Genomic DNA, 16841 nt, shown 5'->3' on the forward strand with positions numbered 1-16841 from the left:
TTTGGACATGGTGGAGAGGCAGGCTAAGGGTCAAAGGGTATTCTTCCATCAGGTCGAGGAACAGTTGGCTGCCTCTGAAAAACAAATTATTGCCCTTAAGAAGAAGTTGAAGGAGATTGAGAAAGCCTGAGATCAAGCCAAGCAAGACGGCTATGACATAGGAGTAGCAAAGACCGAAGAGACCTTAAAGGTTGAGGTTTTGAGGGGTGCGTAGACACTACTACTCCTAAGTGTGGGATGAGGCCTTCAACCAGGCTAGGGTTGAGGCCTCTTCTGCTCTTAAGAGGGTAGAAAACGTGTACTACCCCCCAGCCATTCGTACCTCCTCATCCACCAGCTCCAAGGTAGACCCTCTTCCTGAGGTGGCGAAGCCCAAGAAGGACAGTTCTGACAAGGTCCTCCCCTCCTCTGGTAGCCTTCCAAAAGTGGCCGAGTAGCCTGGAGTGAAAGAAAAGGATGTTGAGGTGACTAAGGGAGTGGCCCCTAATGCCACCAAGCCCTCGGCTGCTCCCCAGGATCCTACCAAAGACAAGAAGGCACCCTGAATGGAGATTGTCCTTGCCACTCTTCCAATATCTGCCAAAGGTGACCCCAAAGGTACAAACCAGGGATCCTTGGAGGCTGCAGTTTCCCAATCCAAGGCCCCGCCCCAAGGAAAAATTGTAATAAAAAAGAAGTAGACTTTAGTATGCTCTTTCTTCTTGTTTTTCTTTTCTTTTGTTTTGTCTGTAACTTCTGCTTTAGTTTTCCAAGTTTGTAACCAAGCTGCCCCTTTTTTGTACTCAATCTGCCTTGCTTTAAGGCTTTAATTAATGAAAGTTATGCATATTTTCTTTCTTCCTATGATTCTAACACTTAGTAAATGCAGTAATGAGGTAAAACTCTTGTTATTAATCTGCATAAGTTACAGAAAAACTATCCCATCTCATATGGTCAATAGCAAAACAAATTAAATCCATGAAGTCCATCACCTCGGCAAAGCATAATTTTAACTTTAAGGATATACACAGTAATGTCGCATGCATACAGGCTTAAACTTACTTTGTTCCCTACTCATTAGCAAGTTTAAAGGACCAGAGGGATAACCAACTCACAAACAAATACAAGTATGCCTGTATGTTTTAAGTAATGCTCCCATTTGAGCTTGCTATCACAGTGAAAATCATTGTTGTTTAAAGTGGCTGGTCGTTTTTAACAATCAAGCAATCAATAAGAAGCACTAATTTACTTTAAATATGTGGTCCGAGGAGTCTAAAATAAGTAAGGCTTTGCCCTGACACTTGGTAAAATGATAGGAAGTATTAATTTACCCAAAGTATGTGGTCCGAGGAGTCAGGCATAGCTGAGACTCTGTTTAATACTTAGATGGATGTCATTAAGTATTAATTTACCCAAAGTATGTGATCCGAGAAACCAGATATAGCTAAGGTTTTGTTTAATACTTAGAACGATGATTAAAAGATATCAATTTACCCAAGGTATGTGGTCCGAAGAGCCAGGCATGACCAATATTCTGTTTGATACTTAGATAGATGTTAGGGAGTATTAATTTACCCAAAGCATGTGGTTCGAAGAGCCAGACATAGGTAAGATTCTGTTTAATATTTAGAACAATGGTTAAAAGATATCAATTTACCCAAGGTATGTGGTCCGAAGAGTCAAGCATGACCAAGATTCTGTTTGATACTTAGATAGATGTCAGAAAGTATTAATTTACCCAAAGCATGTGGTCCGAGGAGCCAGACATAGCTAAGATTCTGTTTAATACTTAGAATAATAATTAAAAGATACCAATTTACCCAAGGTATGTGGTCTGAGGACCCAGGCATGATCAATGTTCTGTTTGATACTTAGATAGATGTCAGGGAGTATTAATTTACCTAAAACATGTGGTCCAAGGAGCCAGGCATAGCTAAGGTTCTGTTTAATACTTAGAACAATGATTAAAAGACATCAATTTACCTAAGGTATGTGGTCTGAGGAGTCAGGCATGACCAAAGTTCTGTTTGATACTTAGATAGATAGTAGAACACATAACATGCAATATAACAAATCCAGGTTAAACCCAAGTTATGGTGAAGAAAGCTTTTCGTTAATAATAATACATTCTCAGGTTATTTACATTCTAAGGGCGTGGTACAGCCTTTTCCTCTAGATCTTCAAGATAATATGCACTTATTCCAGTCACTGATGTGATACAATATGGCCCTTCCCAGTTAGGTCACAACTTTTCAATGCTGGGTTCTTGGCAGTTCCTAAAACCTATTTTAAGGCCAAGTCTCCAAGTGCCAGTAACCTTAGCTTTACATTGGCATCATACCCTTGCTTGAACTTGTGTTGATAGTAGGCCAATTAAACCATGACATTTTCTCTTATTTCTTCAATTAAGTCTAAACTCTTCTCCAATAGCCCATCGTTGCTGCTCGGAATGAAAGAACTCATTCTTAGCGTGGGGAATCCATTCTCTAGAGGAATGACAGTTTCGGCCCCATAAGTCATTGAAAAGGGCATCTCCTTAGTGGACCTACGAGGTGTAGTTTGGTATGTCCATAAGACATGTGGCAACTTTTCCACCCCTTTTCCCTTTGCATTATCCAGCCTCTTTTTAAGCCCGCTCACTATGACCTTATTGAATTTGTAGAGAATGGGTTGGAAAACTGGGCTTTAATGAATCAAACAACTACTAAAATGGATTCAGATGACAAGAGAATGAAGATAGACAAGTTTATACTGAAGAAAATCGTCATCGGCATAGTTCAAGGAGTTTAGTTTTTATATATTTCTCTTAGGTTTGGTTACAAATGCAGTTCTTGATTACTACAGTCTTTTTCTCTTAATTTTCTGATCCCTATACCATGGAGAGTCTCTTCCATTATATAGTTCTCTTTAGACGATCTTAGCCCTCTACTTGTTGATCATCCAAGCCACTATCTGAGTGCTTGTCCCATCGGATACCCTCTCAGGCCCTCTGTGCATTGGGGCAGCCAAAGCACACCCTTCAGGGTTCTTCTCTACATTAATGCAGCTAGAAAGTTAGCTGCAGAACATTCAATGCAATGGTAGCAGCCTTCTTCTTAGATATTTTAGGGCTCCCCTCTATCATGTGTTTCTATAATGTTTATCCGTATCAATAGAATCACTTGGAATGTTCCTCAAGGCGGCAAACCACCCCTGCGAACCTCGGCTTTAGTTAGCCGAGGAGTAATTCATCCTCGGACCACCCTCATAGGCTCTTATGATCAAAACTAAATTCTACATTTATTAACACGAACTTCCATAGCAATGTTTACTCCTCCTCGAACTACTTCGCGTCCTCGAATTGGGCCCCAGGCCTAATATATGCATAAGTAATGGGCTTCCGAGCCCAATACCCTTACAAGTATTAAAAGCATAAAGAACATGCAATCTAACTATTAGATTCTCAAAATATGTAGTAATATTAATAATATTAAGAAAAAAAAATTTTGTCCTTAATTTTTTTTACTACTTTTTATATTTTCTATAAAAGTAATTTCAAATTTTTTTAAAAAATAATTTACTAACATTTAACAACTATAGCATCCGTTTAATATGACCCTAAAGACATACAAACGTGACCGCTAGTTTCTTATTTCCAATTGATTCAATTTTGATTATTATTTTACCAAAAAAACATTTTTTTATTATTATTATTATTTATTTTTTCATTATTGGAAAAACGCCCCAGTATTTACCAGTGAAACAAAGCCCAAAGGGTGTTTGTTCTTTCTAGAAACCCAGAAGAGAGAGAGAGAGACAGAGAGAGAGAGATGGAGGAAGAGGAGCACGAGGTGTACGGCGGAGAAATCCCAGACGAGGGAGAGATGGAGGGAGACATGGACTCTCACGCCGCCGACGTCGATATGTCTGCCGCCGACGACGACGCCGTCAAGGTCCTCCTCTTTTTTTCTTTTCTGAGAAGATCGAAAACCCTAGCGTTCGGTTTTCGATCACCGTTTGGTTGCATCAAAACCCAAAATTGATTATTGGATTGATTGCAGGAGCTGGATGAGATGAAGAAGCGGTTGAAGGAAATGGAAGAAGAAGCTGCCGCTCTCCGTGAAATGCAAGCTAAGGTCGAGAAGGAAATGGGCGCTGTTCAAGGTTCTAAAATTCTCTACTTTACTTTTCCGATTTCTATGATTGTTTGCTGAGAAAATAATCCCTGGGAAAAATTTAAACTTATACTTTGATTGTTCATATACTGCTTTCTTTGTTTTTTTTGTTTTTACTCGAATTGCTATGAATTTTATAGTTTATAGTAGAGGCGGTGTTCGATATTGAGCTATATAGCTTGAAATGTTTCTGTTCAAGTTGTTTAGATAAAAGATTGATGAATTGTGTAAGTGATATATTTCAGTTAATAACAAAAAATAAATTTGCTGAGAGTGATTTCCGTCTAGAAGTTTTGGATTTGAAGCTAATCTGATACTATGTTTAGGTGTTGTTAAGATAGAATATTAGTGTTAAGTGCTTATATTTAGAGGTCGAGCCTTCGTGCGATAGCAAGTGCCTTCCACTAAAAGCAACAGGTCGCAAGTTGGAGTCCAAGAATCAGTCTCCACAATAAATTGGGGGGTAACCATTACCCTCGGAAGCATGGACACTTCATTTAGGGTGCTGTACCCGTGTCGTATCTGTGTAATATTGGTGCTGTACCGGTTTTCAAAAATTGCTCATGTCACCATGTCGTACACACGTTTGTACCTGTACTTGTGTCTGTGTCTGTGCTTCCCAGCCATTACCCCTCCCAAACCTCGCAAAAGTGGGAGTTTTGTGCATTGAGTATGACCTCTTTTTTTTTCTTTTTTTCTTTTTTTTTAAAGTGCTTGTTTAGTTGGTATAACTCATTTTCATTGGTCTATTTGGCTTTAAAAAGCTGCGCAAAAGTATAGTTGTACCTAGAAAAGTGAAGGTGAAGGTGAAGCTTTAAAAGTTGTACATTAGAATGTCAAACAGGCTTTTAAGATTAAGTGGTGATGTTCTAGTGTTGTTAAGATATAATGTTTTTTAACATGTCACCTTTTTAGTATAATTTTTGTTTTTTCTTTTAATGCTTGGATTGTATTTATGTGTGTGTCATTTTCTGCAGACCCTGCCACTGCAGCTGCTTCTCAAGCAAACAAGGAGGAGGCAGATGCACGATCAGTGTTTGTTGGCAATGTGAGAAACACAATCTTCTTTTTATTTGAGCTTAGCCTTTTCCAAGTTTGCTATTCTGTTAGATTAGTCTGTTGACTCTGCTGGGTTATATGATGTGTTATCTTGGTTTTTCTCCTCCACAACTTTAAATACTCATTCTTGAAGTGCTTAGTCTTTTAAAAAACCATTTATATAGTTTAGTGATGGTTGAGTTTTGTTTTTATTTATATATAGTTATTACTTCTTGTTATTATTTCATAGTAGTGCTTGTTCACATGCTCCCAAGCATAAATGTATATGTTGAATCTTGTTTGGAGTTACCTTATGCTATCATAAACAGTTAATTTCAAGGTAAATGTAGTATGATGATATTCTTGAATGCGGGATGGACTTCTGGCTTTTATTTTTATCACCTGGGAGAGGTAGATCTTACAAATGATTTGGAGGAAATCTTTTACTATTGCCAACCAAGAGCCTTGTAGCTCAACTAGCACCTCTTGGTGTTTCCAACGGAGACATCTAGGGATCAAATCCCCCCACACACAACTATTTACATATCAAAAAAGAATATTTTACTACTGATGTGTTTACCCCTATAAGATATAATAGGATTTGCAATTTTCCAAAAGAGAAAGGTATTTTCATTGATTTGGATAGGATCCATGTTTTGGTTTGAGTATGATATCGGGTCCAAAGAGTCAATCTGACCCTGTCATCTTAATAAATGTGACAGAAAACATATACCCTGTTGTCCTGAATTGAAAAAATGTTTATATTAATTCATCTTCAGTAAAAGGGTTGCATATTTCTGCGTAACAAACGCAGATTCAAATGTCAGTTGGATGTTTACCAATGAAACTAGTATGATGCTTCAACTTTTGCTACATTGCATTGCAATATGCAGATGAGGAGTTTAAATATAGTGATGGCTCATGTAGATATTTCTACGGTTCCCTTTTGTAACATATTTGAGATGTATAGAAACATGACTTAACAATAAAAAAAATATTCAAACATAATTTATTAAAAAATCCTTGTGACTAAATAAATTAGTAATATTATTAATCTAGCATGTGGAGGGTCCACTTTGTGGTATAATAGTAAAAGCCTCAAGCTATCAAGTATCAAGTATCAAGTGCTGAAGTGCACATAATTGATTACTGGGAGTGGTCACTTCAACCAGCATTACTGAAAGGATAGCACTGTATTCTGAATAACCCTCCCTTGACTCCACCTTGATGGGGGCCAAGACCAACTTTGGGTAATGGCCTTTTAATGATTGTCAATTTGGAACTGCTTCCCATATGCTTGTACAGGAAAAATAAAAATTTTAAAGTAGGTGATCCATTTTTAAGCTTATCGTCTTGTTAGTGATTTAGGATTTTAAGGATTGTAGACATCTACTTTCAACACATTTGATGACAATTACATCCTCTTGTTGTTGGATGTGGGTCTCAAGCTTGTACTAAATGGATTCATAAAGTCTTGAAAACCTTGTTTATAGTGAAAACTTATTCTTAGATATAAATTCTAGGATACTATTTGTTATAATTAAACCTTGGAATATATCTCACTTTTTGGCCCCAAAGTCACATTCTATCTTTTGTTGCTGGAGACCTTGTTTATAATGGAAACCTCTACTTTATCTTTTGTTTTTGGTGTGGATGTGGATACTTCCCAATTTTGGAGACATGGTTTGACTTAATGTCTCGCTATGATCGCAGGGTCATTTTTACTCCTCAAGTTCTCTGTATATTAGCGCTGGATGGTTTCACTGTATTTTATGGGTGGACCAAAGTTATTCTGGTGTGTGTTAGGCTTGCATTAGAGGGGAGAGTGAATGTCTTATGTATGCTTCAAAATATATAAGAAAATAACAAAAGAAAAATAAAGTTGAAAAAATTGAGGAAAAAATCTCAAAAAGTATCTGAAAAAAAGGGGAAAAATAGTAGAAGGAATGGGAGAAAATGTTGAAGGAGAAAAAAGAAAAAAGAAAAAAACAAGGAAAAGAATGTGAGGCAAGAAAAAAGATGGAAGGAGAAAAAAAAAAGAAGGAAAAGAATGTGAGGCAGGAAAAAAGATGGAAGGAAAAGAAAGAAAAGCAAAGAAAAGGTGAAATAATGAAAAAAGTATTAGTGAAGGTTCTATATGAACTGAATTCATTTAGAAAGGAAGAATTGGGTTGGAAGTATTTGATCTTTTCCCTGTGAAAGCTGGAATGAAGAAAGTAGATGAATGAATTAAAGAAGCTTCAACTTCAAACCACAAGGGGGCATCTTTTAATTCTTTGGAAGAGTGAAGGCAACTCACAAGGGGCATGCAGTCGTAGTTGCAGAGCCTTTACTGCTGCTGGTACTGATGGTCTGTGGTGCCTCATAAATGTGTCATTTGGAGATAGCGTGAGGGGTATAAGATTGCTGCTTCCCTGTGGCCTTATTTCATAATTGTTTTTGGTCAATGAAAAAGTATCTATATGTATGATTTGCTTCTTTTCTTTTCTTTTTTCTTTTTTGGATCTATACGTGATGTTTCTGTAAATTCTCTGTTTGCAATCTCTTTCATGGCTACTAAGATTTATCTGTGGCCAAAGCATCTTTTATTTTTGAATCAGGTGCCCTACATATTTAGGGTTGCTATTTAAGTATTATCAAAGTAATATTTTCATCAGTTTGTTATGTACTGATGAGCAATATCTTGATCATACTGTCAATTATGTTAACATGGGCATGTGAGTTTTTGAAATGATAATATATGTTTGTTCCCTAAAAATACGACCGGTTGCTTCTACAAACTAATCCTGTTACAATCTAATGTAAAGATATTTAAATATTTATGTTGTGTTTAAAAGAAGTGGTTTCTTTCCTGAGTGGGTCAGCTACCCGGTAATAATGTTGATTAGCAAGAAACATTAAATAAAAAATGAAATTGTGTTTTTATTAGAGTTACTCGAGAGGAAACTTTTCATCAAATGAAATCTTATTAGATATTCTATGCAATGTTGACTGCATCAATTATATCTGTTGTGTTTTCCATGCATTGTTTTTTAGGGATCTTTTGTATTCTTTATTTTTTGTTATATAGATGGGAGTTTTATATAATGCTTATTATAACTTATATCTACCTTCAGCTTCTATTTTGACTCCTTTTGGTATTGTTTCTTTTGTGTACGAAAAATTTATTCCTTGAAATTGCATTCAACTTAGATAGGATGACTATGCTTATTTTGCAATAGTTTTGGCTGCCTAGTATTTTGGATAAACATGTTTACATGTTCATACTTGTTTCAAGGTGGCAACTGAATAGCATGTCTAGGTGACGAGATGTAATTCTTATTATGTATTTAGTTATTCTTATGGATGGCAGAATGTTGTCTTATTGCTTAGAGTGAAATTGATGGCAAACCAGTTTCTTTGTGGAATGGAAAATTAAACGTGTTTCTGAGAGTATTAAGAGAAAAGTGGAAAGTAAGAAACAATAATAGGCTTCTTTGGAGACTGAAAGGATCTGACTGACCGTGCACTTTGACTTCCATAGAAACTTAAGGGAAATAGTACATCTTTGTGGAGGGAGTATCCCAGAAAAAGAGAGATCAGGAGAAGTGGGTTCTTAAATCAGTGTGACCAGGGTTGGCTTTCAGGGGCTGGGGAACTTGATTGTATGGTGGAGTGAAGGCCTCTTCGAATGGAGTTCTTAGGATTTTCTCTATGGAATGCATGCTACTTTCAAAGTCAAAGAATTGGATTCATTCATGAGGGGTTACATTTGAGTAGTTATAGGAGTCACTTCTCTAGGAAGCTCTCCCACTGGATCAGGATCAGTATGGGGATCAGTCTCTGTTGTTGCACCACTTCTGTCTTCTTCAAGGCAGTAGTCTCTAGTCGTAGTAGGTAGCCCTGGGTGGGCAGTGTGATAGTCAGGGAGTTAAGGGTAAGCTCATCTTCAGAAAGCAGTGTATGAGACATAGGCGGTCTTTTGCTTCTGTAATAGTATCTACGCTTGTTCTTTCTTCCCCTGCCTTTGGCTGGGCAGTGCACTAACATAAGCATTTGGGAGAATGGTTTGAGGGTTAATTTGCAATGAAGGTCTGAATTGGGTGGTTTGGTCACATCTATAGATCGTATGATGTTTGTGAGTGATCATGAGTTGGTGTTGGAAAGGGGGAGACATATAATACAACGAAATTATTATGGGCTGAACTTGCAGGCATGGGTCTCAGCTGCCTACTGGGAAGTCTTTGGGAGAACTATTGTTTATTAATTTGGAAACAGTTTCAAGAGTGGCAAACATTCAGTTGGCTGTTGAAATGTTTACTCGTTAATATCTTGGAAAATAAGAGGTGTAAAGGTTTTAATTTTGCTTTCTCTTTGTAATGAGGGTCCACAAAAATAGTTGTGAATATGTAAACGAGGCCTGTTCTGCCAATAATTTTAGAGCTTTTGAGGCCTAAAACCTTGATTTTTATTTTTTGGGGGTATTTAGAGCAGTTGATTAGCAGTCATGATATGTTCCTTTTCCTAATTTGTATTATTGCTAACGGATGTTAACAGTCAAACAGCATTTAAAATAACTGATGTCCTAAGAAAATATGAAGGCTATAGAAACAAAAGAATGATTCTGCAAAAAATTGTGTGATCTTAATATAAATGGGAATAATTTCTTGTGTGCAAACTGCATTAATTGTCCCTAGTCCAGTGGCTGTTTTCTTTTGTTGTGGCGTAAATTTTTTTATTTTTTTTGGAGGTAAAATTGATAGAAAACCTTTTGTTTTGTAAAAATAAGTAATAACTGAGATTTGCTTCTGTTTTCACTTTTTGATGCTTCCACTGGGTATAGTATATAGTGGTTCTGTCTCACTCAATCTTGCCTTCAATATTCTTGGCATGAATGTTGTTTTGCAGGTTGATTATGCATGCACACCTGAAGAAGTGCAGCAACACTTTCAATCATGTGGTACAGTAAACAGGGTGACTATCTTGACGGATAAATTTGGCCAGCCAAAGGGTTTTGCTTATGTTGAATTTCTTGAGACAGAAGCTGTTCAAGAGGCTCTCGTTTTGAATGAATCTGAATTACATGGTCGTCAATTGAAGGTAACTTTTATTGTTGTTTAATGTGAACTTCATTGCATAAACAGAGATTTAATTTTTGATGGCTTCTAACATTGGTTTGTGACCATTTTGATTCTAATCTATGTTTCTTGATTGTTTGATATCTATTTCAGGTTTTACCAAAAAGGACAAACGTTCCTGGGATGAAGCAGTTCCGTCCGAGACGTTTCAATTCTTACACGGGGGGGTTCCGGTTCAGGAGGCCATATGTTCCTCCTTATTTCTACTCTCCCTATGGATATGGGTATGTGACTCAATAGTTTCTCATTTACTTTTTTGTGTATGATTCCAAATGTGCTGATAGTTCTTTGCTTGGTATTTTTTCTCTCCTTTCCCACTTCGAATCTGCTGCAGGAAGGCTCCTAGGTTCAGAAGGTCAATGCGTTACATGCCTTACTACTAGGAGTTCATTTACATATTTGGGCTATTTTGTTTGATTGGAATGAGCATTCAGGTTCAGAATTCGGCCCAAGTGATTCATGTCTTAGTACCAGGTTATTTGCATCTTATAGACCATTATGTTTAATGGATGGCATCCAGGAAACTTCAATACATCTTTTTCATTTCTCTAGTTGACATAAAGCTCAGATGCTTTTATCTGTGCATAAATTCTGTTATTGTTATCGTGTGTTATTCAACTGTATGACAGGGAAAAGAAAATTGAATTTCAGTGACATTGGACAGTTTTCAGTCATCATTTTTATGTAGTTTCGTTGCTAGTATTTTGGTTTAACTGTATCCAGTGGATTGAGTTGTCAACTGTCAGTATATAATAACTAGTAGTATGCCCATGCCTCGCTTAATCAAAATTTATATATATATATATATATATGGGTCTAAATCTTTTGTCCTACACTTTCTACTCCACTCTATGCTCCACGAATAAAAACATGCCACATGTTCATTTTAATTATTAAAATGCTAGATTTATGCCATTTTCTTATTTCAATTTTCATTGGTTTGACAGTTTAATCAACGGGTCTAAAACCATTATGACACCCATGTTGAAAACAATTCAAGATTCCTTCCATGCATATGTACTAAATACAATGCATTTGCACAATATACTTAATGAGCAAATACTTCAAACTAAATACAAGAGGGAAATTATATAATACTTAGGATCTGTTTAGATATTACTTATTTTGTTAAAAATTTATGGTTAAAAAGACTGTAACAAAATAATTTTTAAACTATGAATAGTACCATAGGACCCACAGCTAACTTACTTAGGTGCGTTTTTTTGAAGTTTGGCTGGGTCATGAACAATGCCATTGGATCAAACCAAAAACACAACACGCGTAATAATTTTTAGGCAAACGCACGCTTAGAGAGAATACCATAATATATGGATTATTTTCTTCACTTACATGAAGAGTAGGTCTCATTATGAATTTAACTAGTGGGATATATTATTATGTGAGAGGAGTGTATCTTTATTATACTCTCAAAATATTATAATTGTATAAATACTTATAAAAATGTTAAGGGTATTGTAATTTAATTGGCACAGAGTTTAATTTTTTTTTTTTCCTCATTGTAACTATCAAATTATTAAAAATAAATAATGAGGAAGTGTGAATGCAATCATGATAAGTCATATCAAATGAAAATGTTGGAAAATGTTGAGAGTTTCAGTTTGTAAGAATTAATAATTAATTCTTAATTTAAAAAATAAATAAATATATAAAAGCTTCTGCAAAACATATTAGAAATTTAGAACATTGCCTCAATATAAAATAGGTTTAAGTTCAACGATATTTTATTAATCATTCAGTTTTATTATACTCTCCCAAAAAAAATACCTACCTCGGTTAGAAACAGTATTATACATTTTAGCAGTTTTGTTTCGTTCATGATCATTGGGTTTTTTTTTTTTTTTTTTTTTTTTTTTTTAAAAACCAGGAGTCAGTCAATATGTTTTTTTTTTTTTCCATAGTAATTCCTCAAAACTTTCAACTAGAAATTAATCAACATTCCCGATAGATGGGCCTTAGTGAGGTAAATCGCTGGCCCAAGAAATTTTTTCAAAATGCAGGTACTCAAACTCGAACTGGAAAGCACAACTAATCGAACTTGGAACAAGCACTTTGAGATCCCTCAAACTCGAACTGGAAAGCACAACTAATCGAACTTGGAACAAGCACTTTGAGATCAAGTGCTCAACCACTTTGCTAACCACCTGAGTTGTCAGTCAGTATGTTATTCATTGATATTTGTCTAACATGGACAAATATCAATGAATAACATCTCCCAAAAACCCTGGAGAAATCATAGATCTAGGACCATTCCCACATGGGAAGCACATTAAATTCAAAGAAGTACTTACACTCGCACATGGTGGCATGAATGATGAAACTATTCATGAAACTGACATTGGCTGATCTCACTGGAGCCTAAACCCCACTGAAAGCCACCCTCTTATTTGGCCCCAAGCAAGGAATAATAAGAGCGGTTTTACCATCATAAATCACAAATTATTTTACAATTTTTTTTTAATCATAATTTTAATATGATAAACTGTAAATAGTTGTTTATGGGTTATACATAAACTTTTTTCTTTTTTTTTTCTAAATCACTAACGCTGTCACATCACAGTTGTGACAAGAAAATATAAAAATAATTGTAATCTTACATTTTTTTTTTTCTTAAAAACAATTCTAGAAAATAAAAACACACACACAAAACGTGGGACCTAGTGATTTTCTTCAATAATTTCGTATTCCACTCTTGTTCCATGTATATATTGTATAAAAAGGCTTTCCATGGAATGTGGATCTACCTAGGGAATGATTCTGTGGTTCTACACCTAAGAAAATCTAATCCACCATTGATTAGTAGATGGCCACAGGCCACGTGCTTATAGGATCACCAAGACCTAAATTTCAACATAATCAATTAGGGTTACATCTAGCTACCACTGCGTATAGAACTCGTTGCCAACTACCTTTGGTTGCTAACTAATCATAACAGTTACATTATCATGTCCACCTACATTTCTCACGTAAATTAAACTCATTCTTGCCAATAAAATATGACAGTTGCGTGAAGGGTCTTGTACGCTTGTTAACGAGAGTGTCTTAAAGGTATACATAGTTACTTGAAAGGTCTCGTTAACGAGTTTTTTAAACGTATAAGTTAAAGATTATAATAACTATTGTTGCGTATACTTTTCAAAAAATAAAATATACGTATTAATGATTCATTAGTTTATACACACAAAGTTATTATGGCCGTGCGTATTATAGTTTGACTTTAATTTCTAAAAAATGTATAGAAATATTTTTTTAATAAAATATTGAATGCATCTTAACCAGTGTCCTTAGTATATTTGTTAACAAAATCCATAAAATATGGTTTAATTAGTATTTCATTTTCCTTCCCAAATGATATTAGGGATGTCACAAACTTTACTACATTGTTATAAAATGATGTATCACGACACTAATCACAAAATATATATATATTATATATATATTTATTATGTTTCTAAAAATATCTACTAATCATATACATTGATTCAGATAGAATTCTCAAAGATACTTAGTCAAATGTTTTTAATTATAATTACAATTCGGACATCAAAGATACTTAATCAAATGTTTTAAGAAAGTTTAATGGTCCTTCTCCTTCTAACAAATAATTAACCCTTAAATTTATGTTTTAATTACACATATGCCTGTTGCTTAGTTGAATTTTGGTTTGTGATTATAACATGAATTTGACTTTCACTTGAATGAAACTATTATTGCTAGTTATTCCTTCTTTGTAAAGACACGTATTTATAATTTTATATCATGATTTTTTCTTTCACTTTGATGGAAAGTATTGATTTTGTTAGTATCATTAGTACTTCCCATACATAATTTGTTCATAAAATTTCCTTAAAATTTATAAGGGAGTATGTTAAGCAAATAAACAAGTGCATATTATATTATATCAATCTTTCTATTAATTATTAATTATTTTGTTTAACTATGTCAATCATGTCCTTTTTATTTCCTTAACTTATTTGGTGTACAAATTTAGAAAGTTTAAATTAGTTTGTTTGATTTGATTACTAGTATTTAGGTCCAAACTACGTTTGTTTACAATAGTAAGAAAACTAGAGGGATTTTTTTTTTTTTTTTTTTTTTTTTTTTTGGCCGTTTTGAGCGTTAGTGTTGGCAATACTAGTGAAGTCGATAATAGCTGCAGCCTGCAGTTAGAAGATAAGAATTAGAATTGCTGGTTATAGCTCAAAATTTTAAAACAAAAAATAAACATGTATTAGACACTTTATATATTGTAAAATAGAAAATCACAAAGAACTTGGGAAGAGCTTTGAGAGAGAAAAAGGAAAATATGTATTACTAATAAAGAAATTGTTACAAAATCAGTTACAAGATAATTAGCTACAACCACTTATATACATGAAAGCAGAGACTGCAATTTGGAACCTAAACTCTATAACTAACTCTTAAACCATCTGCCAATGATACAATGACATCTGGCATCAGGGGCGGACCTACACTAGGGCAGAGGGATAGCCCAAAAGAAACTAATCATTTAACCTTTTTTTTGGACCCATGTCCCCTCCATAGTCCAAATACAACACAACAAAAAATCTACAAATCACCAATATCATAAATTCAATAACTCATAACCAAAAAAATCTCATAAAAAAAAATTCCCTTACGGGGGTGACAATAATTTATATAACTTTTTTATTGATTTATAAATTATGGGAAAGTCAATTACAACATTTAAATTTTTTTCAAAAGATAAAATGAAAAATTCTTTTAGAAGCCAATATTGATAATGTATCATTACCAACTTTTAATATTAATATCCCAATTTTTTAAAATCCTCAAACAAAGTTTTGAAAACTTCATTAGTGAGATTTTTAGTTGCATCCAAAAGTATGGGTTTATCATATTGGTGAGTTGGTCAATATGATAAAATCAACATATTAATTCAAATTATCCAAAATTTGGAGATCCGAAGTCCTCTTCTTTTTTTATTCTTCTTCGAAAAGGTTTGAATATCATATTGTAACTTTCAACTTTTTTTGTTCATATTATTTCCTTCTTGACTTAAATATTTATGGTAATAAAGTGCAATTGTTTTGTCTACCATAATTTTTTTTTTTTTTTGGCGTAAATGCACTTTTAGTCCCTATATTTTGACTTTTTTCCATTTTAGTTCCTAAATTTTATTTTTTCCACTTTTAGTCCCTAAAACCAATTTACGCGTTCCATTTAAGTCTTTGAAGCTACTTTCCGTCACTAATCTAACGGACAAACTAACAGATAAATAAAATAATAAAAAAAAATTTACTGTAGCATACCACATCATATTATAATTTAAAATATTTATTTTTCAATTTTAACAAAATAAAAAATATGAGATACCCAGATTTATATTCATCTTCAACACAAACACCAGAGAACAAAGAACACAAACCCAGATTTTAAACATAAGAATAAATGCCCAGATTTTCTTGCCCTTTCTTGTCAACTAAACACAAACATAAATCAATCTCCAGCAAGAACACAAATAGAGAACAAAGAACACAAACCCAGATTTTAAACATAAGAATAAATGCCCAGATTTTCTTGCCCTTTCTTGTCAACTAAACACAAACACAAATCAATCTCCAGCAAGAACACAAATACAAACCTAGCAGCAAATCTTCTCAGATTTTCTCAAACTACAAAACCCAAATATACAAAATCTCAACTCAAACCCAGATTTTCTCATCTTTCAATCAACAACAAAACCTCCAGCAAATAAAATTCATAAACCCAGAAACCAAATTCATAAACCCAGAAAATTCAGCATAAAAACACCATTAAAAATAAAAACATAAATCCCCAAGCCCCCAAACCTCTCTCGCACCCAAATCTCTCACAAACAAAAACACAAACACCTAAACTACAAAAAAAATCTCACAATGGAAAAACTCACAACAAGCTCAACATGTCAACGGGTCAACTTGTCGCGATCAGCAATATCCACGGCCGCCGATCTGCTTACCTGGTCGGAAGTCCCTTCGTCGTGGATTTCATAGTCCTTAAGGGTGATATGGTCGAGAGTCCCTCCGTTGTAGATGTTGTACCACTTCTGGATCCGGATCTTGTCAGCCCGAGTAGCCGTCTGCGCCGCCACGAGTGTCTTCAGGTCTCCGATGGTGTCGTCCTCGTTGCACTTCACTCTCACCTTCTTCCCTAGCCTCTCTCACTCCTTCTCTCTCTCAAGATCGGCTTTGGGTGGTCCTGGGTCAGATCGGATTTGTGGGTGGTCCTGGGTTTCAAATTAGCTTTGTGGTTGGGCTTCAGATCGTCTTTGTGGGTGGTCCTGGGTCAGATCTCAGATCGGTTTTGTGGGTGGTCTTGTGTTTTAGATTGGCTTTGTAGGTGGGTTTAGATTTGGTTTGTTGGCAGCCCTAGGTTTGTTGTGGTGGTTCTAGAGATTTGGTATTCAATTTTGGGGGGCTTTTGGTTGAAATTTCTGCCATTGTGGTTTCTGGTTTATGAAAAAAAGTAGAGAATTTTTTGTGTTTTTGGGCTGGAACCTTTCTTTCTTGGTCTT

The 16841-nt window shown here is 34.9% G+C and overlaps 1 protein-coding gene across 1 annotated transcript; it reads left to right on the top strand.

The window, feature by feature from the left end:
* The first annotated feature begins 3718 nt into the window (after positions 1-3718).
* On the top strand, positions 3719-11001 carry LOC112001883 (polyadenylate-binding protein 2). The gene is made up of 6 exons (XM_024034049.2): positions 3719-3911; positions 4020-4122; positions 5111-5181; positions 10059-10250; positions 10382-10512; positions 10623-11001. The coding sequence occupies exons 1-6, from the start codon at positions 3789-3791 to the stop codon at positions 10669-10671; spliced, it is 669 nt and encodes a 222-aa protein (XP_023889817.1). The 5' UTR covers positions 3719-3788; the 3' UTR covers positions 10672-11001.
* The last annotated feature ends 5840 nt before the right edge of the window (positions 11002-16841 follow it).

This window comes from Quercus suber, unplaced genomic scaffold, assembly GCF_002906115.3.
Source record: "Quercus suber isolate HL8 unplaced genomic scaffold, Cork oak 2.0 scaffold_9, whole genome shotgun sequence".
NCBI lineage: Eukaryota > Viridiplantae > Streptophyta > Magnoliopsida > Fagales > Fagaceae > Quercus > Quercus suber.

Coding starts and splice junctions, on each gene's coding strand:
- LOC112001883 (XM_024034049.2), top strand. CDS start 3,789: ATGGAGGAAGAGGAGCACGAGGTGTACGGCGGAGAAATCCCAGACGAG. Junction 4,123..5,110: donor GGAAATGGGCGCTGTTCAAG/GTTCTAAAATTC, acceptor CATTTTCTGCAG/ACCCTGCCACTGCAGCTGCT. Junction 10,251..10,381: donor TACATGGTCGTCAATTGAAG/GTAACTTTTATT, acceptor TATCTATTTCAG/GTTTTACCAAAAAGGACAAA.